This window comes from Saprolegnia parasitica (assembly GCF_000151545.1).
Source record: "Saprolegnia parasitica CBS 223.65 unplaced genomic scaffold supercont2.111, whole genome shotgun sequence".
Lineage (NCBI taxonomy): Eukaryota > Oomycota > Saprolegniomycetes > Saprolegniales > Saprolegniaceae > Saprolegnia > Saprolegnia parasitica.
Window position 1 is genome coordinate 1 of NW_012156505.1, and position 25209 is coordinate 25209.

The following is a 25209-nucleotide window of genomic DNA, read 5'->3' on the forward strand; positions in this document are numbered from 1 at the left end:
GTGAGCTGCACGTGGTGCGAGATGTGTACGTGCTCGAGCACAACTAGATTGATGATAAGGCAAAGTGCAAACTGGGAAAGGCCATGTTATACCATCGAGCTGGAAGCGCGCGCGCATGGCCGGCATGCTGCCCCGTGCGAGGAGCGGGACCGGTGTCTCGGGCTCGGCCACGGACCGCGACGTGAACGAGTACATCTCGTGCTGGAGGTACATGCTGGGCGCGATAAAATGGCGTCGGCGCGTGGGGAAACACAGCGCCTGATGGTGGCGACAGGCGCCTGCGATTGGCTGCCGCTATTAATAGGGTGCACTTTTTCAGTACTGTCTCCGTCGCGGGACAAGATCGCATGGCGTGGCGTGACCGTAGAGTCCGTAAAGTCGCCTCCCTCGCTCGCTGTTGTATCTAGGCTAGATGCAGCAGCGAGGTGCTAGAAGCGGCTAGATTCCAGCCGCTTCTAGCAGATGCAATAGTGCGCCGAGTTCAAGGTGCCAATTGCATGTCAACGTGAACACCATTGAGCGGAACAAACATGCGATTTTCAGCGCTGAAAGCTAGCAGTGATTTTGGCACGTCATGACGAGCGATTCAGGCGACTGATGGCGACTCCTGTCGAATACTTGTGACTATTATACTCGAGCGTGCGTTCCGAGCCACCCCATCTGGATGTCAAACTGACCTTCGTAAAGCTACACGCCTGTAGAGTTCCGAGGCAGCTACACAGGGAAAGAGATGGCGATATATATTGCACTATGGTGGGCATCAATGGCTGACAGGCACTGATAGAGATTTCCACGCGTTGTGGCGTCCACGCTCTACATGTTCAGGCAAAAAAATGAGATCTATGTGAGAAATGGCAAGTTTAACAAGACACTTGCGATAAGTTTCAAACGGTACAAACCCTGCTACTCACGACGCACTTATTATATCTTGCACGCTTGGCTCGCTACGGTACAGCACGGGGTCGGCGCAGTGGTGGCCACTTGCTCCTCGCGGCACGCGTGTCGGCCAAGATCTTGCCCGCCGTAAGTATACTGCGCCGAGTTGGTGGTGCAGCGCGGATGTCAAGTGTAAGTCACGGAGGCAGGGTTCGAAAACCCAGTATCCAGAACCACGAACACACAAGCTCGTTGCGGATCCGATCGCAGCGACAGGCGCGCTGGCTGACGTGGCACACACAATCTCGATCCGTCACAATGCGATAAGGTCGCGACCATCACGATCCGCTTCTTTCTCGACCGCCACACGGGTATCGGCGCGTTCCTGCAACCGCGCTTTGGTCTTTGCACGCGTATTATTGTCAGCGTCAGGGTTTTTGTTCGTTTTAGTAGTAGCTCACGCCAGATTGAATCATCGCCGAGGCGTACTTGGTTTCTTCGCAGCTTTTTTTCGGAATCGTCTTGACCACGGTGCCTTTGAGCCAGCTACGTGCATGGAATTAGAGCTGAGTGCATTTGGCAGCCATCGCACCCGAAAGTCTGCGCGTCCGTCAGCGGTTCGTGGTGCTTCTCTTTTGGCGCTTTCTTCATGCGCGTGTGCTTGAACTTGTCGGCGCGTAGCGCAAGCCCGCTCTGGTATTCGCACGCATGCGCGTCCGTCTCGCTGTTGTTATTTGCCGCGTCTTCGGATGCCTCCAGGAGCGCCTCCATTCCTAAGTAACGCGTGAGTTGGCAACGACTGATGCCACAGTCTACCTGCGAGGAACTGCGCTCTCGGGAGGGTGCCGTCGGGGAACCACGCGGTGACTTGGTCAACAATCGTCGCTGGCGGATTCGTGCCTTTGGGGCAATGGTACAAGGCGTGCACAAACGCAGGAAAGGCCGAGGTGCTGATCGTCGGGCCACGCTGGGCTGCCACGTCATAGGCCGCTGCCACGTCCGTCGCATTAAACGCGTGCAGCGGCAGGAGCCCCTCGAATGGCCCTTGCGGACCAAGATACGTAAGCCCAAAGAACGACATGCCGTTTTGGCAACCAGTCCGCGTTCGTGAAGCGCTATCTTTAGCCCAACGCTCGCGATGAACCCTACCCCTCTCAAGAGTCCCCACCTAAATGGCTCTGAGCTCGCTGCAGCGCACAGTTGACAGACACGACCAAGGGAATAGTTCGTCTTCCCTTGCGCACAACGGTATCCGCACTATCATCTAGTGCGTAAATACGTAGCCCGGGCACAATTTGGATGCATCGAAAACACGCTCCAACCACGAGGCCAAAAACCCACAGCCACACGACGGACGGTAGCCAGCGCAACATCCATCAACCAGCGCAGGATGTCAATCAAAGAGGTCATTACAGCTGTAACAACTGCAGTCGAAAACGATCTCATGAGACGTCGCTGGAACCGGTTGCACCGATCGCAGGGCCGGCTCAAGTTGGGTGCATCTAGTCAAACGAACCGGTTAACCGGACGGTTGAGAAAGCAAAGATCGCAGAATTTCGAATCCGATGGCAACGCTGCGGCTGGCAGCAACTGAGCTCGCGGACGCCTCCGCGGCCGCCTTCGCCGCCAAGGGCCTCGACGTCATCCGTCTCCGGTAAGCTGCTCGATGCGGAGGGCGAGACGGTGATAGCTGCATGTAGCCCCGGCGGCGATACGTGGCGCATTGAGCGGTCGGCAATGGACCCGCTCCTCACCGACTCGATGGAGCAGGACGCGCTCCACAAGATGGAAGACAACAAGATCACCTCTATTTACTACCGCGGCAATACGCTGCAGATCCGCACCTGCTTGGTGCATGGCGTCAGCGTCAACAATGTCGCCCTCGGTACGCACTGCAACATGTCTCGAGCGTCATCGAACGCGCCTAGCGTCGCGAACGGCGCATGCGCTGCACAACGGCGACCGCATCGTGATTCTCGCCTCGCCCCACGGTGGTGACATCGTCGTGTACGCTGCGCTTGGCGGTATCTCGCCACTCTGACGCAACCGCCTAGGTACCACGTCGAGATGGCGGACGTCTGCGACGCGGCTCCGCAGAGCGCTCTCTATGCTGCGACGGCGCTGGATTTCAGTGACGCAGACTCGGACGTTGAAGTGCGTCACGTGCGAGAGGTGTTGTCGGACACCTCGTCCCGGGCGGCCAAGCGGCAGCGACGCGCACCGCCGTCCTCGTTCACCAAGACCCGCTCCGGATCGCTGTATCAGCTGCGCCTCGTCAGCGACGCACTGACACCAGCGTCTGCCGCGGCCATGAAGCAGCGTCGCCTCGACGTCTTGCGACTCGGGTACGGCTGTAATGCGCTGCGCATCGTTTGCATGGCCCTCGTAGGCCCGACCATCGTGCCTATTCGTTTGGCCGGTCGCTCGTCGCGCACATCTTCACCGACCCGAAGGAGCGCCAGGCGCTGCTCGACTTGGAAGACGACCACTGCCAGTTTCTGAGCGACCACCATGGCAACCTTCGCGTCATGGACACGAGCCGCTTCGGGACGCGCGTCAACACCGAGCGACTGGGTACATGGCCTCCACGCCTCTTCGTCTCTCGACGATACTATGCGGGTTAGAGCCATACGCGCCCCGGCTGCTCGACGTCGGCGACAAGGTCGTGCTCCTCAAGTCACTGCGCGGCAGCGACCTCCTCGCGTACGTACACAGTATCGCGTCGTCGAAAGGGTCGTAGCGAGATTTTAGGTATGTCGTGGAAGACGTGGCCCCCACGATGTATCGCCGCCTCGAGGCGCCGCCGCCACCGACGACACCGATCCAGCTGACCCCAACGCCGGCCGCGTCACCCGTCTCGGAGCACTCGTTCTTGTCGGTCGCGTCGCAGCCGCCCAAGGGCCGGAAGCGCTGTGGCATCAACGGCTGCGAAAAGCACGGCGTGGCTCCGCAAGGCCGCTGCAAGACGCACACGGACCCGGAGAAGCGTCTCCGCTGCCAGTACGTTGCCGACGATGGCGTCGTATGCACCAACTACGCCAACAGCCGCGGCGAGTGCGAGAAACACGTCGGCTGTCTCCACGGAAGCAGCCGTGAGAACACGCGCACGACGCGGCGCAACGCACCGACCAAGCGCGGCGCGTAGCTCGCGTCGCGGACTGCATGTCAGTTTTTGAGTTTTAATCGGACTGCACGCTGATGGCGTCCAGGTGGGTGGATGCTCGGTTGGGCTAGCACACCCGGGCTGGCAGATTTCCACCGCATGAGTGCTTCCTCTTTCTTCATTGGCACACCAAGGCGTCACCGCCACGTTTATTGTGTGGGCGGTGCACGAACGATGCGCGGCCCTTGGCGTCGATCTGCGTGCGCAAGTGCAGTGGCGGTGACTGACTCGTGCTGGGCTGAGAGTATCGGATTCTGACATTCGTCGGTTTGAGCAATTTCCCGAAAATCGCCCACAAAATCACAATATTCAAGGGACATCTCGGATTCACGCAGCGCCACGATGTGCTGTGGTCGAGGTGACTGTGTGCGCACTGAGCCTGTGCACAAGCGTCCACGCTCCATTCGCGTACGCGCAATGGACTGTGGCGACCAAGTCCAAATTCCCGAAAAATGCATTCCAACCTACTACATTCTGACTTCAGTCGCCGGAAATTCTATTTTGCCTACGATGCCAAAAGCCGCAGCGTGGGCCCTTCGCGTGCGTGCGCTCGCAGTCTACAAGGAGCTGCATGGCCACGTGGTCGTGCCGTACCGCTACAGCGTGCCCAAGGACGACGAGCGATGGCCTCGCGAGACGTGGGCCCTGCCGCTCGGCAACGTCGTGCACAAGCTCCGGCAGTCGCACGCGTCGCTGCCGGCCGACCGACGCGACGCGCTCGAAGCGCTCGGGTTTGCTTTCTCGGGGCTCAAGACGACACTCACATGGTCCGATAAAATGGTTGCGCTCTCGACCTACAAGCGCCTGTGCGGCCACCTGCGCGTACCCACAGCGTTCGTCGTTCCGGACAATGACAGCAGCTGGCCGCGGTCGCTGTGGTGCCTCAAGCTCGGCGGTATCGTTCAAAAGCTGCGGAAAGCAGGCCACACGCTCGACCACGCCAAGCGCCTCGATCTCGTCGCGCTCGGTTTCGTTTGGAGCTTGAAGCGCAAGCGTGCACCATCACCACCGCCAGCAGCCTCGCCGCCCGTACTCATAGCCTCGAACTCGGTCCTTCCACCACCTCCGCCGATCGTGGAGACGTACCTGCCGCTGCCGTCGTACGAGAGCCCATTGGTGCCGCTGCAGCGAAAGCGCGCGTCGGCCACGCACTCGAGCATCTCGCTCCAGAGCCAGCGCCTCCTCGTGCAGCTCGCGTCCTTGCACTATGGCCATGCGATGCCGAGCAAGTTTTGTGTGCCAGCGACCGCGCCATGGCCGCCGGAGGCCCACGGGCGCACGATTGACGTCGACGTCATGCGCCAAGCCTACAAGCGAGGCATGCTCGATCCGAGTGTCGTCGCAGCGCTGAACCGCGTTCACTTTGTCTGGAGCGTGCGGCAACACCACATGGAGACGCACTTGGTCGCGCTGCGAACCTTCCATCGCCTCTTTGAGCATACCGAGGTACCATACCGATTTGTCGTCCCCACACAGAACGAACCAGATGCAAGTCTATGGCCCTCGAGCGTGCATGGTCTCCACCTCGGAAACGTGGTGCACAAGTGGCGCCAACGCCAGGGCCGACTCACGCCGGCGCAGCGCGCGCAGCTCGACGCCCTCGGCTTCGTGTACGACGCGACGCGTAGTCCGTACATCGAGTGGTCGGACAAGGTACTGGCCTTGCAGACCTACAAAGCACTCGCAGGCCATGTCCGCGTCCCAAAATCGTTTGTCGTGCCAGACAAAGACCTCAACTGGCCGCCGCAGCTGTGGGGCATGAAGCTGGGCGGCGTCGTTGACAAGCTCCGGCGTGGCCTCGACGGCTTGACCAACGACCAGCGTGCAACCTTGGCGAGCCTAGGGTTCGTCGGCAAGCATGGGCGGGCGCTGGCGTCCGACGAGGCAACCAGCGTTGTGCCCATTTAGATCTTACGCGACGCTCGAAGATCGCTATGCATTCCGAGTGCTGAGCTCCATGATGCAATAAAATATGTGAAATATTTATATTGATGGAGCTGTTGAAGCATACATATGCAAGTCATACGGATATTTTCGAGCATTAAATAGCATCGATTTTTTTGCACCAACAAACTTGATTGGTTTGGGGGCCGTAGATGTACCATGATATAGTGTTTCAATCGAGCACGTAGGGTGGATATAGTGTTTGAAACGAGATCGTCGAGCAACTGTGACAACGAGCGTCCTGGAGTCCACGCCGCCTCTCGTCTCGTGTTGCAAACAGGGCATCGTGTCGAAGCGTTTGAACACAGCAGAGCAGAGAAGGACACAACGCGGGTGTTGGTGCTATGTCGCCACACTAAATATCAGCACACTATTTGAATGAAATCCGGTTGTGGACTAATACTGTCATTTCTTATTGACCGACCAAGATGGCGAAGGCGGTGGTGACCTTGTACGGCGATGACGCCAGCGTGTATGGCTCGCTCGTCCTGAGCCAGTCGAACGAAGATGCCAAGACGCTCATCGTCGGCAACCTCAAGGGCCTCTCGGCCGGCAAGCACGCGCTCCACATCAACGTCTTTGGCGACGTCTCCAACGGCGGCGCGTCCACGGGCGGCGTCTTCAACCCCTTCGGCAAGGCCCATGGCGCCCCGGAGGACGAAGAGCGCCGCGTTGGCTCGCTCGGCAACATCCAGGTACATGGCCATGTACATGGTGCGAGGTGTAAACAATGCATGTAGGTCGACGACGAAGGCAACGCCAAGGTGCACGTTGAAGACGCGCTCCTCAAGCTCATTGGCCCGCACTCGGTCATTGGCCGCTCGCTCGTGATCCACGAAAACGAAGACGACCTTGGCAAGGGCGGCCACGAACTCAGCCTCCAGAACGGCAACGCCGGCCCGATCAAGGCCTTTGGTGTCATTGGCATCTCGGCGTAAACTTGTTACTGCATCGCACAGAGACCCAGCGGCGACGCATGCATGGATCCCAGTATAAAGGACCCTGAATGCAACACCAACGATGAAGTTATGTGATCGCTTCAGTGTGTTCTCCGACCGTTGCGGACCTCCTCCACCGTTGGACGGAGTGATTGGCAACGACTTCGGTTTTGAGCTCTCCGAAGCTCGGAGCTCCCGCGCCGGCAGTAATTTGCAAATTGTAGCATGAAGACCTTGCCGAGCCAATTTGTGGTGGCCTCATTGATGGCCGCGGCCGTACGCGGCGATACGCCATGCGACGTCACCAAGCTCGTGACGTCGTTCGGCAGTGTCCTCGGCGCCGCGACGGCGTGTCAGAGCGAGAGCGGCTACACGTTTCTGCCACCATCAAAGGAGCCCACCGCCGCCAACATTGAAGCCATTTGCGCGTCGCCCGCGTGCGTGCCACTGCTACCAGCGCTCTCGTCCATCCCCAACTGCTCGGTGGGCGCCATCAACATTGGCGCGTTTGCCGCCGCGGTCAATGCGAGCTGCGGCAACAAGACGGCGGCACCGACGACGGCACCGCCCGTTGCGACGCCGAAACCCACGTCGTCTGCACTGCCTACGTCCAAGCGCTTGGATCATTATCTTGGTGTTGGCCTCGCTGTCCTCGCCACCGTGCTCGCCATGAGCTAGCGGGATAAGGAAACGAATACACCATGAGAAGAAATAGCTGACTCTGGTAATCGTTTTGGCCCGCTACACTCTGGCTGCAATCCATGCACACCGAACCACCTCGAGTTCTCACCAAGGATGCGATGCCCCTTGCTCTACCCAGCAGAGCCGCAATGGCAACCGTGACACATCATCGCTACTCGACGTCCAAGAATAGCCAAGAACAGCGAGAACGCCAAACTGCAAACTGAGAAAGCATGCCGAGTCGGGCGGTGCTGGTCGTCGTCGTCGCGTGCCTCGGCAGCAGTGCTACTGCTACGCCCTGCAACCTCACAACACTCAGCGCGGCCTTTGATATCATGACGGCGTCGCAGTGTCAATACGCAACAAACTATACGTTTTTGCCACCGAGTGCGGAACCGACGTCCGCCGACGTCGACGCGATCTGCGCCGCGCCGGCGTGCCAAGGGCTCATTCCGCTCCTCACGACCTACGTTCCGTCGTGCGTCTTTGGGTCCGTCGATTTCGGTGCGTTCGCCGCCTCCGTGAAAGCTCGCTGCGGCAATGGCAGCACCGAAGTCTCTCACTTGACGACGACGCCGCCGACGGCCAAGCTCGGGTCGGCGTCGAGCCTCCCGGCTCTTAGCGCGCTCACTCTCCTCGTCGCCACCGCTGCACTGTCCTAGTTAAAACGACTCGAAGTATGGTACCTCGAACATGCACAGCAAGAAATATATATCTTTGACTGACGCCAGCTCTCGAGTTGAAGTTGGTGAAATCAAGGGTACATATATTGTGAAATCTTCGAAACGGCCGACTTGGCAAACGATAATGGACACTGACCCGCTCCTGCCCAAGCCACCGTACGTACCAACGACATGGCGCAGCCCGCTCTTGCCGCTCTGCGAGTGGCACTACTTGGACGGTACAGACAGTGAATGCCATCCTGGCCATGGCTACACATCAGTAGGGTTTACCGCGTGCTGCTGCCCGTGCCTTGCGCTCGCCGACATTGCGGGCAACATCGATGCATGCGGCGGCTTTTACACGACGCTGGCAAGTGCCGGACTGCTGGTGGAGCTGATTCTCGTCCTGCAAGTGCTCGCGTCGTCGTCGGTCGTCGTGCGCGGACTGGGCCTCGTCGCGCTACTGGGGTATCTCCTCTTCATTGCGGTGCTTCGAACGTCCGTGCGGCGAGCGCTCAAGATTCGCGGGTCCGAACTCGGTGACGCGCTCACGTCGGCTCTCTGTCCCTGCTGCACGATCGTCCAAATGACCTCCGAGGTCCGCGGCCGCGGCCCACCGACTGATCTTTTGATCGCATATCTTCCGGAATGAGAGCCGCGACCTAATTAGGATATTCAATTCATGGCACACACACAACGTGTTGGGATCGGTCATTGCACACTACCTGGTGTCATCCTACACAACAAAAATGGCGCTAGACGCTTATTAGACGCAGCTAGTTCCAGTAGGTTCTGATAGAGCGATCTCGGTGAAGTGCATGCAGACCTGCCTGCGCTTCTGGCCCAAGTAGGCAACTTCAGCTAGGACAGGTCCTAGATATCAACACTTACGATCTTCCTGCAGCGTTGGCAAGCGATGGATCGACCGACGTCGGAGCTCGCGAAGTCTTCGGTCCCTATTGGCGCACCGCAGCCGTGGCGCATCGGCGCTATTGAGAGCTTATGTGCTCCGTTCCCGACTGGTACGTTTCCGCATCCTCACTCTTAACAATTCTGACGACCATGAACCATGCACCAGGGCTCATGGCGTGTTGCTGCCCTTGCATTGTCATGGCCCAGGTTGCATCGCGCATGGCGCTCTACGGTGGCTATGCACTCGTTCTTGGCGCGACCATCACCATGATGCTTGTGCAAGCCACAAGCTACGTGAGGTGACTGACTCGCCCGATCCCCATGACGGTGTTGGCTTCGCACTCGTTCGCGGCGCGGGCCTCGTGGCTGGGAGCGCACTCGTACTGCTACTCGGTAGTCTGCGCCGCAACGTTCGTTCACGATGGCACCTTGAGGGCAGCGAACTCGAGGACGTTCTCTGTGCGCTCTGTTGCCCTCCTTGCATGCTCGCCCAGCTAGCGACGCACGTCGAGCTCTACGACGAAACCAAGTCCGTCTGTGGCCCTCGCAGCGTTCTTCGGGGCTTTAGCCTCGAGCCCGACACGATCTGAGTCGTTGCAAGAATGCCTCACTGCGGCAAGCGGGTTGGAATTTTGGCACTCCCAGTGCACTGATTTCATGACAAAATATTTTTTGTTTTTGGAGTTTTTCTGACATGATGAGCTCAACATGTCACAATATTGAACGACAATATATGGTTCGTTGATTGTCAAGCTCCAATTTCGCAACAGAGCGGAATGACACGTGTTGGTCTTGCATAAGTCCCACCGAAAAAACTGTTGGTGGCTGTGCGCTTGTACTGGTACAGCGTCGCAAACGAGATGGTCTCGCGCTCAAGCTGCGCCAGCGCCACCGCTTGGAGGAGCACTTGCTCGCGAGCATAAGCTTCGTACCGAGCGTCGGCATCCGCGTCGCCACAAACGTGCGGACCTAGGGCACGCCGTGGCGATAGTTTCCAGTGTACTGTATCTGTCCCTACACTGTCTCGTTGGCAGCCCCAACTGGCACTCGCCGCACACGGCCGGCGGCGGTCTCGTGGCGCGAAATGCAGCGCGCGCTTGTTCCCGCGCAAGTGCAACGGCGTCGGCAACGACCTACGGAAATATAAAAGTGCGTCCAGGTCTCTGGAGACAATACATACCTCAGTAGCGGCTTTGGCCGCCGCACGCTTGGCATCGAGGCCGTCACGCTGCTTGAGAAGCGTCATCTTTTCCCGCAATTGCGCGCGGTATTCGTTGCCAAGAATCTTGGCCAGAGCCTTCTTGACCTCGGCCGCGACCCGGTCTTGCTCTTGCTGCAGCACCGCCTACGCCGCGTGGTATCCCTAACCCTATACCTAGCCCCACCTCCTCCAGGCGGCGGCGCTCGCGCTCCGTCGCGATCGCGTTGCGAAGATGCGCATTGAATGTCTCGTGCTGCGTCGCCTACGCAAGTGATTGCGTATTCATGTCGTCATGCGATCACCAACCAGGGCTTTGCGGCGCTCAAAGCGCAGCTTGCTCTCCAGCGCGCGCATCGTCTCTCGAAGGGCGATGACGTGGCGCCGCGCGAGGTGGCCTCGAACGTACCGCGTCACGGTCGTCGCTACATATCATTGGACACTCGCTCATGGTTGGATCGTCGCACCGGCGTGCTGGCGCTTTCGAAACCGAGCTCGCACGAGACAGCGGCGGAGCCACGCTTGGAGTTGACGCGCATAGGCGGTCGTGCGATGGGCAAACGCCACATACGCGGCCCAAACACCAAACAACTCGCGCTGCCGCCGGACGCAGACGTTGGCGAAGCGGCACCGAATGTCTTTGGTGCGCTGCGTCACGACACGCCAGTGGCCAAACCGGTTGATGAGACTCCTGCGAAAGACCTTGACCGACGCTTGACAGAGCTGCGGCACACATCAGAGATGGACGACAGTGGCACGGTGTACATACCTTGCCGTGCCGAATCATGGCGCGCGTGTGGGCGTGGTCTCGCCACGTGGTGAAGCGAGAGGCCAAGGTCGCATACATCGCCCTAGCCATTTTGTTGGCCACATTTCCATCAAGAAATCAAGTGCACACGCTTGAAACTTGCGCTTGATGGCGCGTGTTTGTAGCAGCCAGCCTTTCCACGCACCAAAGGTCTGCACTTGGGCGCGGAGGACGATGCGCCGAAGCAGCTGCGTCGCGCGGTCGGCTTGGGTCGCCGCCGCAGATCGCTTTTCAAGCACGATGGCCACGACCGAAGCGACAAACACCGAAGCGACGTGGCTCCTACCATGCCAATGAGCGTTCACGTACTGCCTCGTAGTCTCAACCGCGCGTGGGCCTTGAGAATGCACATGCGAGCACGCGCCCACGTCTGGAGTGCGTTGGCTGTTTTGTGCACGTAGAGCTCGTACACACGTCCTGGTCAAGTATGTGACGACAGCTTCATATGAATGGAACGCACCTGGAAACTGCGTGCAGCAAAAGAGGAGCGCGGGGAGCGCGCCGTACCGGGACGCGTAATAGAGGTACTTTGTGTGGTCGCGGCGGGACCTGGCCATGCGCTCGTCGGCCTCGGCTTCGTGCACCGCAACTTGGCGCGCGCGCTCGGCTTGGAGCTTGGCGCGAAGGGCCGCCACGCGCTGGGCCCGCTCGTCGTGCTCCTACTTGCATCGCATGACATTGGCATCGACCTAAACGCTGTCGTACGCGGTCCATTTCGGGGCTAAAGTAGACGGGGAAGCCCCAGAGCGCCGACCCCAGTGCGGATGGCGCTGCTTGGCCCTTGGCAGGACGCCGGGCTTTTGACGCAGGGTGCTTGGCCGTGGGAAGTCCGTTGCGAGGCAAGGTCATCGAGAGCACGTGGCGCCTCGACACGGGCGTCTCCATTTTGAACTCTAATTCGTAACCGCAAGCCAACTCCTCATGTTGCGCTTTGAGATTGCGAGCATGACGCCACTCTCTGTTTGTCTTTTGAAAAAAGTTATGGCTTGGAGTCGTGGAGAGGATTCCTTGGTCGTGGGAAATTGAACCGACGTACATATATGCTAATGACGAGCAATATTTCCTAGCAAGGCGTCGGAGGGTTAAGTTCCATGCACCTGATCCGTGTGGTTTGGTGTGTCTGAATCGCAACATATAATCCCAGGAACACCACAGCCTCACTTGCCACCTACGTAGAGCGGGGGAGAATCTCTGTTGACGTGTTGAATAGCACACGTCGCAGGCACACCAGCGGTAATTGTTGGCCTCATGAATCGCTGTATGGTTGGTTTGCGAGCCAATAGGCAGAAACCGAGAAAGAGGTTGTCCATCAAGTTCGTTGGAGAGGGAGTCGATTTCCATGTCGTGAGCATTCCATTTAGAGCGTGTATGTCCACTGCTGCGACGCAATGTCTTGGTTGCCGTGGGGCGTCGCCAGTGCAAATGCCGGCTCAACGTCGGAAGGCTACCACACACAAGAGGTTAACTTTGTACACCAAATGGAGTTGTCATATTGTGCACCCTCGAATCGTTTCCTGGCAGTAAAAAAGGGCAGCTGTGACAGCGATCCTTCCATACCGACGGCACATTAGAGACGCGAGGTTGGCGCCCATATTGATCGCTGCTCCCAGGGAAGACAATTGCATTCCTTTGGTATCAATAAGTACTAGGAGAATAGAATGCCATCGAGCAAGTGGTCGAGATCTATGCCTATGGCGAGGACACGGAAGGCTGTACACGTGAGCATGTATTACCTCGCCCGAATTTGAGCTCCGCGACCTTTTCAAGCATTTCGTACACTAAAATGCATGTACTTGTTAAAATAGTGTTAATAAAAGCTGTTGATAACGATGCGCTCGACGGTGTTTTGGTTGTGGACAATCTCCATGTGGATCGACTGCGTCTCCCACAGTCGCAGCAGCCGGTCGCGCATGCTCACGTCCAAAAACAACGGTCGTCCACGAAACTGGAACCGCGACGTTCTCTCCCCAAACCCCTCGCCGTACTCATCGACGTAGAGCCTACGTATCAATCATCTATCAATGCCACCACCTTCAGTTCGAGGAACTACCCATTCGAGTCGTAGGCGGCGAGCTTGCCGCTCACCAGGAGCACCGTGCCTTCGACGGTCAGGAGGAAGAGCCCGAGGCCGCGCCCGCACTTGTGCGCGTGCAGCGTACACGCGCCCGAGACAGACGCCATGGACGCGACCGTCGCCTCGCGGCACGTCGACGCGGCGCAGAGGACGAGCCCGCACATGAGGCAGAGCGCCGGGCGCGCCGGAAAGAGGTGGCAGCTCGGGCACGTTTGCTTCGTCAAGTGCATGTACAGTTCGCTGTACGAGTGCGGCAAGGACGTGAGAAACGACGACCGCATGTGGCGCCAGTAGGCGCTCGAGAGCGGCACGTGGGCGGCCGCGAGGTCCTGCTGCCACACGCTGGCCCAGTCGGCGACATACGACGCGTGCTTGTGCTGCCATTGCGAGAGCACGTTGTTCGGGTCGTCCATGGTCGTGTACCTAGTAGCAAGGTTGCAACTTGTCAAACAAACCAAACGTACGTGGCGTGCACGGCGGCAATCCACTTGGGCACGAGCGACGCGACGGGAGGCGGGAGCGCGTCCAGCGGCAGCACCGGAATGGCGGCGAGGCCCGGCACCAAGTCGGTAGCGACGCGGTGAAACCGAGTGATGTCTTCGGCCGCCCACGCCAGCGCGACCGCCGAGAACGTGGCGTCGGACGGCAGCGCACACAGCTGCGTGACGACGGACGCCACTTGCGCTACATCTCGCGCACTTGCAAACCAATGCGAGACGAAGGCAGCGTCGTCCACACGAGCGTCGCCATCGCTAGCGACGGCAGCCGTCGTCTCGTCCACAAGCCACAGAAACGTCTGCACGGCGTAGGCCACGGAGACGAGTTGCACCATCCGCACTTGGTCGATCGGCGTCGGCGCCAAGAGAACGCCGCGCGCCAGCACCGCCGACAAGTCTTGCAGTAGCAGCGGCTTGGCGCCCACGACGCCCTTCCACGTTTTTTGAATCTGCGTCGGTGTCTGCGTCTCGGTCGTCTCGACGCCGTCGAGCTCACTCCCAGCCATCAAGAGCGCGCGTGCCGAGTCGTAGGCGTCCGCAGCCGGCGCCACGGCCCGCAGCGACTGCGCCGCCTGCAGTAACACGACCGGTGCGGGCCGTGTGTGCCACAGCGTTGACGCGATCGCGTGGCAGGCCGACGCGAGGTACCGATCTGGCCGTGACTTTTCGACAGATCCTGTGGCGACGCGGTGGATGCTCATGCACATGAGCCCGAGCACGTCCGACTCGGGCGCCGTTGCAGTAGTATGTCCGAGCGTTGTTGTTGTTGTCGTGAGCCACGCGGCCCAGTCGGTCGTCGGCGGCAGCGCGATGCTCGGTGATGCCGTCGGTGGCTGCAGCGGCACGAGGACATTCGCAATCGACTTGCACACGGGGCAGAGGAACTCGCCCTTCTTGACGTCAACAGCGTTCAAGTACGCTTCGCCCGTAATCACCTTTTGAAACTGCGTCGCGTAGTAGGCCTGCCAGCAGCTCAGATGCACGACGTGGCCGCAGCAGCTGATCGTGAGCGGCGTCACATCGCGCTTCATGTCTTCCCACGGCGTCTTGAAGCGCGGTGGCACGACCACGTTGACGCCCGACACTTGCACGAATCCAATGCTGCTCAGCGGCGTCGACGTCTCGTGGCACATGGCGCACTCGTCGTCGTCGTCAGGATCGTCGTCCATGCCCATAGCGTCGTCGTCCATCAAGAGCTTGGAGAACGCCGCTTGCTGCTGCTGGATCTTCTCGAGGGCTCGCTGCTGCGCCGACGTCTGCCGCGCGTGGCGGTCGGGCATCGTACTCTCAGGCGGCGTGGCCGGCGCTGGCGTCAAGGGCGCCGGGCGCAGACCCGGAAACGCTTCCAGCGCCTGCACGATCCAGCGGACATGCCGGTTGAGCTCGTCGTTGGTCGACGTCAGGTTGCGCAGCGTGTGTAGCAAGGCGAGTTTATCGATGACGCGCAAGTACGTGTCTTGCACATCGCGGGGCGACTGTTGCAGCGCGTACATCTGCAGCGTGAGCAAATGGACGGTGGCGAGCACGAGACTCGAGCTGCCGATGGTCTCGAGCTGCCGCAGGACATCTGCAACGATACTGCACAGCGACGGGTGCAGGACGAGGAAGAAGCACATGTTGGTCAAGAGACAGCTGCGGTGCGCGACGTGCAGCGGGGCCGGTGCTGCAGCCAGCGGCGTCGCAGCACGGGTCCGGAACCGCGTCGCGCGGGCCTGCGCGCGGTTGACGCGCGCGACTTCGTGCTGCTTGCGCGTCAAGTGCACCGACGTTGCGTTGTACTCTTCGTACATTTCCGGCTTGAGCGTGTACACCTAGTTTCCCAATATATATATATGTAAAAGTATCAAGTGGATCCATCGCTACCTTTTGGTCCGGGAGACAAATCTCCGCCGCAATGTCTTTAAGCAGCGCGTCGATCGAGACGGGGTTGGATGCACAGAGCACGTCGTACGTGGCACAAAGCTCGTTGACGCTCTTGAAGAGTTCGCTGTGGCTCGACGGCTTGACGCAGAGTCGCAAGAGCACGAGGTGCCGCAGCGCCGGGAACAACGGGTGGCGACTGCTGTCGAGCACGGGCACTTCGGTGGCGAGCTGGCAAAAGAGCACAAGGCACTCGGCCAGCATGGCTTCGCGGACGCTCGAGCTCGCGCAGTCGAGGTGCGCCGCGTCGTACCGGTCGAGCAAGAGCGGTACAAAGGTCTCGATGCCCACCACGTCGGCGAGGAGTTGGAGCCCGAGCAGATCGACGTTGCGAAACTTCATGCAGTAGTACGGCTCGCCATAGTTCATACTGTGGTTCATGACGCTCCAGCCGTTGCGCTTCCAGAGCCCTGCGTGCACTTGGGCGTCCCAGACGAGACCTTCGAGCAGCGGCAGCACGAGCATGTGCACGTGCCAATGATTCGCGTCCAGGGACGTCTGCAGAGCGTCTCGAAACGCGTGGCACAGCCGCTGGTTGCCAAGCAGCGACCGGTACAAGAGGCAGAGCGACCGGTGCAGTGGGTAGTGGGCCGAGACGCGCACGCACGCGGCGCCGTAGCGCGGCAGCGTATAGCTGCCATCGTCGCGTGTCGCTGGAGCAAAATATTGGTTGGTCGTCGCGAGCCAGAGACAAAACGCATCGTGCCACGCCGAGACGAGGCGCGGGACGGCCTCCGACGGCTGCACGTGGTGCTGCACGACGTTGGCGTACACGGCGGCGACGAGCTCGTTGAGCATCGACGAGAGCTCGATCGCGACGATCCAATGCCGCCCTTCGTACGCGACGTGCGGCTCGTTCCCTTGGAGACGGGCGTCGGCGCCGAGGCCCTGCGAGAGACTCAGCGTGTGGAAGAGGAGCCGGAGTTCGTTTGGAAACGACGACAGCAGCGTCGGATGCGCAATCTGCAGCGTGTACTTGAGGTCGAGCAGTACCTGCGTGTAGCGGTGCGAGGTGAAGCCGGTCGCGTCCAACTGCAGTCCCAACCGGCCTAGCCATACGCCATGAGTATGCACGCTTTTTAAGCGCGTCTTGGTACCTGGCAGCGGCAACGCCGCGTGGCGAAACCAGTCGACAAAGGCTTCGGTGGGCGCGTGCCGATGGTACGGCACGAGCGACTGCAAGACGGCCACGTCAGCTACACACGACTCGAATACAACGACAACGACGATGGAAGCGAGAACGTACGCAAGGTCGGCGCCGACGAGAGCGAGAGGTACGTCGCGATCGAGTCCCAGAGCCGACCGGGCGGCTGCAGCAGCGGCAAGACATCGCACGGGATGGCGGAGTCGATGGCGGGCGCTGCAAACGACGCGAGCGTCTCGTGTAGCGTGCGCAGGAGCGTGTTGAAAAAGCCAAACGAGTGCATGAGCAGATGCACAAAGCTCGCGCGGTTGAGAAACTGCACGCCAAAGCCGAGGATGCCATGGCCGGCGAGGCCTACGCATCGATGCATGTCATTCGCAACCCCGGGCGGCGTGTACCGAGGCCGAGCAGAAAGTCTTGAAAGAGCTGCGGGTACGACGTGGCAAAAGCAATCGCAAACTGCTGCTTGAAGTCCGGGTCCGGAATCAGCGCCATGATGAGCGAGTGCAGCGCTTCGTTGTCATGCCGTGGAAAGAGGCAGTCGGCGACAATCACATCGACGAGGAAGCTCTCGGGCAAGAGCATCTAGCCACCGTGAAAAGACATTCAAGGTATATGACATACCTGCTCGGCCACGAGGCGGCAGCCCACGTCGCACGAAAGCGCGCACTTGGAGAGGCGATTGCAGAGCGCGACGACGTTGAGGTTGGCGTGCACGTCGTGGCTGTGAAAGATCGAACAGAGGTTCGCGGGCTGCTTCTTTGCGAGCTTGCTCTGCCACAGCAGCACCTCGGACGCCGAGAGGTTGCGCTGGATGAGTGTGACCGACTCGGGCAGCGTCGACGCGAGGCTTGCGCTGCCCTGGTGGTTCAAGTCGGGCACGTGCACATACAAGTCGTAGAGCGTGTCTGGTCCGTCCTCGGGCAGCTTGCGCCGAAAGCCTGCACGGCGCGTCTTAGCGAACGCGTGGAAGAGCTTGATGTCGCTCGCCACGTCGGCCCGTGCCTGTGCGAGAAGATGGCTTGGCACGGACGCGAGGATATCGGGCGGCGGCGCGTTCCCAATCTCGGCCGTATTGTGGTCGGGGCAAAAGCCGTGTGGGCTCCACGCCTCCTCGTCGCCGCAGTCGCAGCAGCCGTTGCCGTTCTGGGCGTAGTAGAACATGACGTCGTGCGTGAGATGCGCATGCGACGCGGTGAAGCACTTGTGGCACATGACACACGTGTCATCCTTCTGGCACTGGCGGCAGTTCCAGGCCATGTCGCCGGGACGGAACTCGTAGCCGCACATGCGCTTCCTCGTCACCGCAGCCGGGTTCCCATCGATCGCGGCCTTGAGCGCACCGAGCCAGGTGTACGTCGTCGTCGCTGCCATGTCCCAACGAAGACAAAGCTGAAGCCTCGTGGAACTCCGGATACGCAGCCGGTTGAAGGCAACGGGCTAAATACACGCCACCTAACGCCCATCAGGATATCTACCACGTCGTCTTGCAAGCAGACATGGCGCACGCAGACAGCGCGTGGGTGCATGTAAAGTAATCCATTCTACGCTGACGCTGCCGTCGGCGCCACTCGTGAGGCGCCTGCGTGCCCATGCCAGCGCTCGCCCATAAAAAGGCCAGCAACGACCACTGCCCTTTTCTGCAGCATTTCGCAAGCGCCCGCGAGTAGCTAATGACGTGATGAGGGTAGAAGCGCCAGGCGCAAAGCTCGTTCGGGACATGCACCGTGCCTCCTCCCATGAGCAAGGTCGGCGGCTTCAACCCGATGTCAAGTTGGGTGGCATTAGTCCATGCGGAAGCGCTGGTGCGTTTTTTATTCGACGTGGTGGCGTTTTTCTTTTACGTGCTGGTCGAAGGAATCGGTCCATGAGCTGTCAAGGCGAGACAAGCTGCTAGGATCGCTGTAGGCGCCGGGCGCATGCGCATTGACGCTCACGCCTCGCGGATGCCACCGGGAAGAGTTGATGAAACCTGTCCTTTTTTTCTTTTAACTGTTTGCTGTTCTTTTATTTGTTTCTTTTAACCGTTTCTTTTTCTTTTACGCCCACCGCGTATAAAAGAACCCAATTCGGTATTTCTTCAAAGATCGCGATGCGCTTGTGCTTGAACGAGACGACCGCGACGACGCCGGCGATCCTCGCTGCGCTCCAAGACGCGGGCCTCCATGAGATCAACCTCGACGACTACGACCGGTGCGTCCTCCGTGCCATGCTGCACCGTCGACACCACGCTGCGCGCTAGCGTCGTCCTCGGCCGCGAGATGTTCCTCAACGCGCTCGCCAGCATCGCGCCCCATCCGAGCATTGACCTCTCGTACATCAGCCGCGCCCACTGCACGCTGGAGCGCGCCGGCCACATGACGCGACTCGTGACGGACCTGAGCTACAATGGCACGCGTCTCAATGGCATCCGTCTCGGTGCGTGGACAAGCCGGCGATCCATGTGCCTTGTCGTTGGCACCTCATGCAACGCGTCGCCGAGCTAGAGCGCGCGGTCCCGTACCGGCTCCAGCACGGACAGCTGCTCGAGGTCTTGCCATGGAAGCTAGGGTCTCGATCTGTGTCTCTCGCGCATGCTGCTGGCGAAGCCCTCATGCGCCTGTCCGCCATGCTTCTAGGTACATTGTGGACGACGACGAGACCGACTCGGAGTTCTTTCCGATGCCCGAGCTCGCGGACGAGACCACCGTCGTCCTCAACTGATGCAAGCACCTTTCCTCTTCATCATACATGTATTCCTACCAAATGTCACTACTACGCCAAGAGCGGGTGCGTCTCGGTCTGCCGCTGCGGCAAATCGTTGGGCTCGTCAAAGTACTCGGTCTCGGGGAGGAAGAGCACGGCGATGCCACCGATCGCCATGACTGTCGTCGTCACCAGCAGCAGCGCTTCAATGTGCGCCGGCGGGCCCATGAGGAGGCCGTTCACGAGCTGCGCGAAGGTCGCGCCGAGGCGACCGGTCGAGCTCAAAAAGCAAAGCGCCGAGACGCGCATGTTGAGCGGGTACACTTCGGCCGACATGACATCGTACTAGAGTCCGTGAGTCATCAACGCAAGGCGGAGGAACGTACGCCGATCCAGGCCATGGTCGTGCCGGCTTGGAAGAGGCAGCAGATGGCCACGATGAAGCCTTCGTGGGCCGAGCTGTTGAGCGAAAACACAAAGCCGCAGGTCGCCGAGAGGAAGAGCGACGCTGCAAAGAGAGGCCGGCGGCCCCACGAGTCGACGAGGAACAGCCTACCAATACATCCAATGAGGCCACGTATCAAGTTAGTATCAAGATACCCAATGAGGTTGCCGGGCAGCGCGGCCGACGCGTACAAAATGTCGTTGGCGTACGGGTTGTGCACGTTTGTCGACTGAAACACGCGCGTGATCCAGGTCGAGATACCATACGAGCCTAGTCGTTCAGTTGAGCCCTGGACATAATGTAGAAATGGTCTACCAAAGCTGAGGCAAAAGGTTGATACGAGCAGCAGCAAGGTCGTAAAGCGCAAATCAAAGCTCGACGACGGCGCGGGCGTCGTCAAGAGCAGACTCCACCGGTCGTACCACGTGAGCGAGTCCCGACGCGTCTGCAGCTGGTGCGACGCCGAGACCTCGTCGACACTGAGCCGGTCGTCGTCCGGGCCCCTACACAGCACTCGACATCTCGATCCTGCGAGGTATATTGGTGGTACGTACAGGAAGGCCGGCATGCGCGACGAGCCGTTCACAGCGTAGATGTAGGCGAGTGTCTCGGACGCCTCCTTGAGGTAGCCCTTGGCGACGAGGTACCGCGGGCTCTCGGGTACGTAGGCGTACGTGAGGCCGCACGCGATGAAGGCCGGGATGCTCGCTGTCGCGCTGAACGTGCGCCACGAGACGTCCAGGATGCGGTCGTCCGTGCCCCAGTAGCATCCGAGCATCGTCCACGCCAAGCACGCAGTGAAGATCGAGCCCTAGTTGTTACACGTCAGACCGACGTGTTTCCAAACCGGTGGAGGCCGTACCACCATCCAGAACGCCGAGATGATGGTAATGTACTTGCCGCGCGCCGACTGCGGCACGTGCTCAAGGCAGACAGCAAACAGCATCGGCGCAATACCACCAATCCCTACCGTGCTGAGGATAAGAACAAATTGAACATGATGCAAAAGGATCGAACCGACGCCAGCGAGGAGGCGGAAGAAGACCATGTAGCTCAACGTCGGGCTGAACGCGGCGCAGAGGCCCGAACAGCCGTTGAGCGCCAGCGACGCGAGCATGAGCACGCGACGGCCGTACTGGTCGCCGAGGACCGTGCCGACGATGCCACCGATGAGCATACCCTACGCAATGTTTAGAGCTCTGTCATACGGACGGGGCGAGAGTTCGTACGACAAAGACAGACGACGACACGAGGCTCGACTCCCAGCCCGTCATGGGCTCGGGGTAGGACCCGAGGATGTAGCCCATCGAGAGGATCTCGACGGCGTCGGCCGCGTTGCCAAGGCCGAGAACGCTACACGCGGCGTGGGCATGCGAGCATGAGGCAGTGCGGACGTACCATGCCATGCGGACGTGGAAGCGGCCGCAGCCGAGCAGCTCGATCTCCTACGCGCCATGCTTGGCTCGCCATCGTGAGGCGAGATAGGTCGTACTTGCTCGACGAGCTCCTTGGCAACGTCTTCCTGGCGCTTCGCAGGCGCCACGACGGGGCGCTTCCCGCGCGGGCTCAAGATGGCGTCGGCCATGGCACGGATTGCAAACTGAAGGAGAAATCCCAACCTTGACCAGCAAAACTTCGATTTTATAAACCCATGGCCAATGAAACGCGTGCGTATTTTTATTGGTATTTTTATTCGATTTGGTTCGCGCTTGGATACGCGTTTGGTGGAGCCACAGCGCGCGTCGTCGCGAATCGTGCAAGCGGGGAATAGTTGTACGATTCGTAGTATAGAGATGGCTTCTGTGCAGCAGTTTGCTTATTCTAATTACCAGCGTCCCGAGCGACAAGTGGACGACCGCCCAATCGGCAACAGTAGGGCAATTACACCATTGCCATTGCGCCAACGCGTGCGCGGAGACGGAGCGATCGAGACGACGCCTATCACCGTTGGCTACTTGATGTAGCAAGAATTCGAACGCGCGAGGTACTAAGAGAAGGGCTGTGCACGGAGGATGGATCGCGCTTCTCGTTCAATGGTGTACCAACACGGCAGCCAACTCGGGCTAAATATATCATATGGGCTATGCAAGGCGCTTGCGCATGAAGCTAGGTATATATACACGCACCTGCGCCCATTCGACTTGGTGGCGATCTCCGCCCGTGTCGATGGTTGTTCACTCGCATCCGCACCTTTTATTGGTTTTATTTTATTTTCAGAATATTAATATGCAGGTGTCACACCCGTGGCCCGATTCAACTCGAAGTTCGAAGTGAGGTTGATCGGGGGGACGACGCTGGCGGCAACGCAATATCCAAGGGACGCCGTCTCGAACGCTACTGAAGGCCAGTGCGCCTCCTGGCTCGCTCTCGCTATTTATACGCTGCCGACTGTGCCAATCGCAGCTGCAGCCGACGTGGCGTCACGACAGAGCCCATCGTGCTTTTGGGATCAGATGCCCCCACCTGCGGCAAACGAAGGTTCTCTGTCCGAGCTTGGCACACATGCATTGGTTTGGATATGGCGTCTTCGGCACAGGGTACGTACGTCGAAAACCAGAGATTCGCGGACGTCGGCGCGGCTTCAAGTGCACGTATGAGCTGCACCAATGCACTGGAGGTTGCGCCCGAGGCCATCCAACTGTACTGAGCACCCTACAGTACCGTACGTAGTGCTAAGTCGGACAACAAAGACGTGGGGTGGAGACGGGTGCAAGCCAGGTGCGCTGTGAATGGATCGTTGAGGCACCTGGGCCTCGCGCAGGTGATGCGCACCACGTCAGCAGCCATGCTCTGGACAGCAAGAACGGACAGCAAGCTGTGGCGAACCAAAGGGTCGCGAAAAGAACAGTCGTGCGTAATGCCGTCGTCCTGCCACTCTCTACTGAGAGGAGCTGATCGTAATTTGCACCAACTGGACGATGTTTCTTCTTGAAAAGCCAACCGATCACATGCAGTGCTCAGTGCAGTGCTAGGATGTAGACAAAAGATTCGACTGTCATGTCAAAAATGACGGATGAACACAGATTGCACTTTTAGATTGCACTTTGATCGGACCCATAACGTTAATGGAGCGTTAATCATGCGATGACCAATGACTAATTTCAGACACAGGGTGTGGAACGTCGTGGGGCGAGATATTGGATTCAGAATCGGACAGCTCGAGTTACGACCTGCCTCAACTACACTACAGTAATGACAAGATTGAAACGATAGCGTAGAAGACATGTGCGTTATCAAATGCTCAAGAGAAGCTTCAAGAGACTAGGTGTGCACCCAGAAAACAGGAAGAAAATGCTGTGCGGGTACATGTTGAAGTCACGGACAACGTGAAGTTGCGTAGATTTAGACCCTAATCGTGTTCAATCAATCAAGCTCATCAATGCCATTGCGCCGGTTGTGCGCGGGACGCGCCATCAAGGTAGGAACACGGCGATTGACTTACTAGTACTACGTCGTAGATCGCTACTGAAGCGGCCACGCTTAAGTAGTACAGTACAAGCGTTGACACTACAAGAACACGCGTCACTAAAATCGCTGCACTTCGTCGATGAAAGCATGTCCAGTCTGACGTCGAGTTGGGTGTGTCCAGTCTCAGTCTAATGGCGATCTTGCGAACAACTCTAGACTAAGGTCGTAGGTACCAGAACGCTCCATTGGCAAGGTCGGTCGACAATCCATTCAAGACTCGCATCAAATTCAGGACTGCAATATCACCCAAGACCATGTCGCGAAGGTCTTTGCACCTCGCACCAATATCCTCGAGACCATCCATGCGGCGACGGTGAGAGTATGACAGCTAGCAACAACTCAAACTACATTAGATTGCCTGCACACGGTGCGCCCACGTCCACCTCGGGAATACTTGGCCTCGACTCGGCGCGTCATCGTTTGTGCCGTACGCCACCACTGCCACCACCGTCATCGCCAGCAGTGATCGGCTTCGAACCGACGAATTTGCGGCCACGATTTGAGATGAGAGTAGTCGAATCTCTTAACCTCTAACCTTCTGCTTTAGTGCGCTATAGCACGCGTAAGTTCTCTATTCGACATCTCTTGAGCTGCAGTCAACGAGGCGGCAAGCGGCGTGGACAGGTGGAGATACGCCAAGCCAAAGGCCTCTCGTATCGGATGTACTAGTAACGTTATGAGCACAAAAGATCTTGAGATTCAAAGTAGAGACAGCTGGTATTTGGGAGAGCGAATCGATAGTACTCGTACGATGACGTAAGACAATTTTGAACTTTTAATGGATTTAGATAGCTGGATCAGAAGATTATGCCCACTTGCCGACGATGGCCATGGCGGCCGACCCGAGGTAGAGGCACATGTAGTTGAGGCCACGGCCCGTGAACGTCTTCTTGTGGAACTCGGAGTTGGTCGTGTAATGGTACGTTACGAGCTCGACGAGCCCCGTGTAGACAAGAATGCCACCGGCAATCGCATCGAAGGTACCCTTGACCCAAAGCGCTGTCGTCGACGTGTCGCTGTACGTGCTCGAGATGAGAATGCCGATGACGACACCGACCGGCGTCGTGAGTGAGTACGCAAGTGCCGAGAGCGCGAGTGTCTTCATCTCCGAGAAGGCCGAGACGGCCGAGCTACCGACAGCGACGCCTTCAAAGAACTGGTGGAAGCAGATCGCAATCAGAATCGTCGTGAACTCGTCGCCCGAGCTCACGCCGAGCTCAATGCCAATGATGATCGAGTGGACCGCGACGCCGGCCTCGAAAATAAGCACTGAGATTTTCTGGCGCATCGCCGTCTCTTCGTCAGAGGGCCCCGACGCGATGACGCCGTGGGAGTGGCCAACGTGGGGCGACCGCGGCGGCGTCGAGACGATGCCAGACTCGAGCACGTGGTGGTTGGCGTCGTTGGTCTTGTCCGACGTGTACTTGGTGAGGGCGATGACGAGCTCGGTTTCAAGCAGCTGCATGAGGTAGATGGTCGCGAGCACGATGACCATGGCAACGCCCGAGTAGTCGAGCCCCAGACAACGGTTGTTGAGCGTTGCGATCGCCGGCGGAATCATGTGCACAAATGCTGTCGAGATGACGACGCCAAAGCCGAACGAGCTCAGCATCTCCATGCCCGTGGCGCGGCTGCGCAGCCAGGGGACATACGAGCTCATGACGGGGAGCATACTGCCCATGATGGACGCAGCAAAAACGATGAACGCCGCCGCAATGTGCAAATTGGTATCGTATGTGTCCGGGTCGCCTTCGATTTCGCCGCACTCTCCGTGTTCGTCGCCGCCGCCGCCGT

At 59.1% G+C, this 25209-nt stretch overlaps 13 protein-coding genes across 13 annotated transcripts; 7 read left to right on the forward strand and 6 right to left on the reverse strand.

Moving 5' to 3' along the window:
* Positions 1 to 11: 11 nt before the first annotated feature.
* On the reverse strand, positions 12 to 213 carry SPRG_14017 (hypothetical protein; the record flags this gene model as incomplete). Its single annotated transcript, XM_012352928.1, has 2 exons — positions 12 to 43; positions 93 to 213. Coding segments are annotated over 2 exons (153 nt in total), but the record flags the coding sequence as incomplete, so codon positions are not given.
* A 1084-nt stretch (positions 214 to 1297) lies between these two features.
* Positions 1298 to 1957, reverse strand: SPRG_14018 (hypothetical protein; the record flags this gene model as incomplete). Its single annotated transcript, XM_012352929.1, has 3 exons — positions 1298 to 1422; positions 1469 to 1649; positions 1693 to 1957. The coding sequence occupies 3 exons, from the start codon at positions 1955 to 1957 to the stop codon at positions 1323 to 1325; spliced, it is 546 nt and encodes a 181-aa protein (XP_012208319.1). The 3' UTR covers positions 1298 to 1322.
* A 484-nt stretch (positions 1958 to 2441) lies between these two features.
* SPRG_14019 (hypothetical protein) lies at positions 2442 to 4021 on the forward strand (the record flags this gene model as incomplete). Its single annotated transcript, XM_012352930.1, has 7 exons — positions 2442 to 2530; positions 2577 to 2761; positions 2805 to 2883; positions 2931 to 3221; positions 3266 to 3450; positions 3501 to 3579; positions 3628 to 4021. The coding sequence occupies 7 exons, from the start codon at positions 2442 to 2444 to the stop codon at positions 4019 to 4021; spliced, it is 1302 nt and encodes a 433-aa protein (XP_012208320.1).
* A 528-nt stretch (positions 4022 to 4549) lies between these two features.
* On the forward strand, positions 4550 to 5947 carry SPRG_14020 (hypothetical protein; the record flags this gene model as incomplete). Its single annotated transcript, XM_012352931.1, has 1 exon — positions 4550 to 5947. The coding sequence occupies one exon, from the start codon at positions 4550 to 4552 to the stop codon at positions 5945 to 5947; it is 1398 nt and encodes a 465-aa protein (XP_012208321.1).
* Positions 5948 to 6391: 444 nt separating this feature from the next.
* Positions 6392 to 7017, forward strand: SPRG_14021 (copper/zinc superoxide dismutase). The gene is made up of 2 exons (XM_012352932.1): positions 6392 to 6678; positions 6724 to 7017. Exons 1-2 carry the CDS (start codon positions 6412 to 6414, stop codon positions 6919 to 6921), a joined length of 465 nt encoding a protein of 154 aa, XP_012208322.1. The 5' UTR covers positions 6392 to 6411; the 3' UTR covers positions 6922 to 7017.
* Positions 7018 to 7185: 168 nt separating this feature from the next.
* Positions 7186 to 7636, forward strand: SPRG_14022 (hypothetical protein; the record flags this gene model as incomplete). The annotated part of the gene is made up of 2 exons (XM_012352933.1): positions 7186 to 7581; positions 7628 to 7636. 2 exons carry the CDS (start codon positions 7186 to 7188, stop codon positions 7634 to 7636), a joined length of 405 nt encoding a protein of 134 aa, XP_012208323.1.
* A 174-nt stretch (positions 7637 to 7810) lies between these two features.
* On the forward strand, positions 7811 to 8332 carry SPRG_14023 (hypothetical protein). The gene has a single exon (XM_012352934.1). The coding sequence runs from the start codon at positions 7836 to 7838 to the stop codon at positions 8262 to 8264; it is 429 nt and encodes a 142-aa protein (XP_012208324.1). The 5' UTR covers positions 7811 to 7835; the 3' UTR covers positions 8265 to 8332.
* Positions 8333 to 8409: 77 nt separating this feature from the next.
* On the forward strand, positions 8410 to 9799 carry SPRG_14024 (hypothetical protein; the record flags this gene model as incomplete). Its single annotated transcript, XM_012352935.1, has 3 exons — positions 8410 to 8503; positions 8549 to 8862; positions 9611 to 9799. The coding sequence occupies 3 exons, from the start codon at positions 8410 to 8412 to the stop codon at positions 9764 to 9766; spliced, it is 564 nt and encodes a 187-aa protein (XP_012208325.1). The 3' UTR covers positions 9767 to 9799.
* Positions 9800 to 9916: 117 nt separating this feature from the next.
* SPRG_14025 (hypothetical protein) lies at positions 9917 to 12067 on the reverse strand (the record flags this gene model as incomplete). Its single annotated transcript, XM_012352936.1, has 11 exons — positions 9917 to 10145; positions 10195 to 10309; positions 10357 to 10521; positions 10562 to 10639; positions 10684 to 10799; positions 10842 to 11097; positions 11144 to 11225; positions 11273 to 11464; positions 11509 to 11599; positions 11643 to 11841; positions 11888 to 12067. The coding sequence occupies 11 exons, from the start codon at positions 12065 to 12067 to the stop codon at positions 9925 to 9927; spliced, it is 1695 nt and encodes a 564-aa protein (XP_012208326.1). The 3' UTR covers positions 9917 to 9924.
* A 901-nt stretch (positions 12068 to 12968) lies between these two features.
* On the reverse strand, positions 12969 to 18210 carry SPRG_14026 (hypothetical protein). The gene is made up of 8 exons (XM_012352937.1): positions 17442 to 18210; positions 17216 to 17402; positions 16920 to 17171; positions 16771 to 16869; positions 15617 to 16722; positions 13721 to 15564; positions 13233 to 13679; positions 12969 to 13182 (listed from the first exon to the last, which is right to left on the reverse strand). Exons 1-8 carry the CDS (start codon positions 18189 to 18191, stop codon positions 12990 to 12992), a joined length of 4878 nt encoding a protein of 1625 aa, XP_012208327.1. The 5' UTR covers positions 18192 to 18210; the 3' UTR covers positions 12969 to 12989.
* A 685-nt stretch (positions 18211 to 18895) lies between these two features.
* Positions 18896 to 19303, forward strand: SPRG_14027 (hypothetical protein; the record flags this gene model as incomplete). The annotated part of the gene is made up of 2 exons (XM_012352938.1): positions 18896 to 19010; positions 19060 to 19303. Exons 1-2 carry the CDS (start codon positions 18910 to 18912, stop codon positions 19301 to 19303), a joined length of 345 nt encoding a protein of 114 aa, XP_012208328.1. The 5' UTR covers positions 18896 to 18909.
* A 228-nt stretch (positions 19304 to 19531) lies between these two features.
* SPRG_14028 (hypothetical protein) lies at positions 19532 to 21532 on the reverse strand (the record flags this gene model as incomplete). Its single annotated transcript, XM_012352939.1, has 9 exons — positions 19532 to 19847; positions 19889 to 20054; positions 20103 to 20217; positions 20263 to 20450; positions 20502 to 20758; positions 20810 to 20913; positions 20965 to 21127; positions 21177 to 21392; positions 21440 to 21532. 9 exons carry the CDS (start codon positions 21530 to 21532, stop codon positions 19572 to 19574), a joined length of 1578 nt encoding a protein of 525 aa, XP_012208329.1. The 3' UTR covers positions 19532 to 19571.
* A 2594-nt stretch (positions 21533 to 24126) lies between these two features.
* Positions 24127 to 25169, reverse strand: SPRG_14029 (hypothetical protein). Its single transcript, XM_012352940.1, has one exon. It carries the CDS (start codon positions 25094 to 25096, stop codon positions 24221 to 24223), a length of 876 nt encoding a protein of 291 aa, XP_012208330.1. The 5' UTR covers positions 25097 to 25169; the 3' UTR covers positions 24127 to 24220.
* Positions 25170 to 25209: the final 40 nt, after the last annotated feature.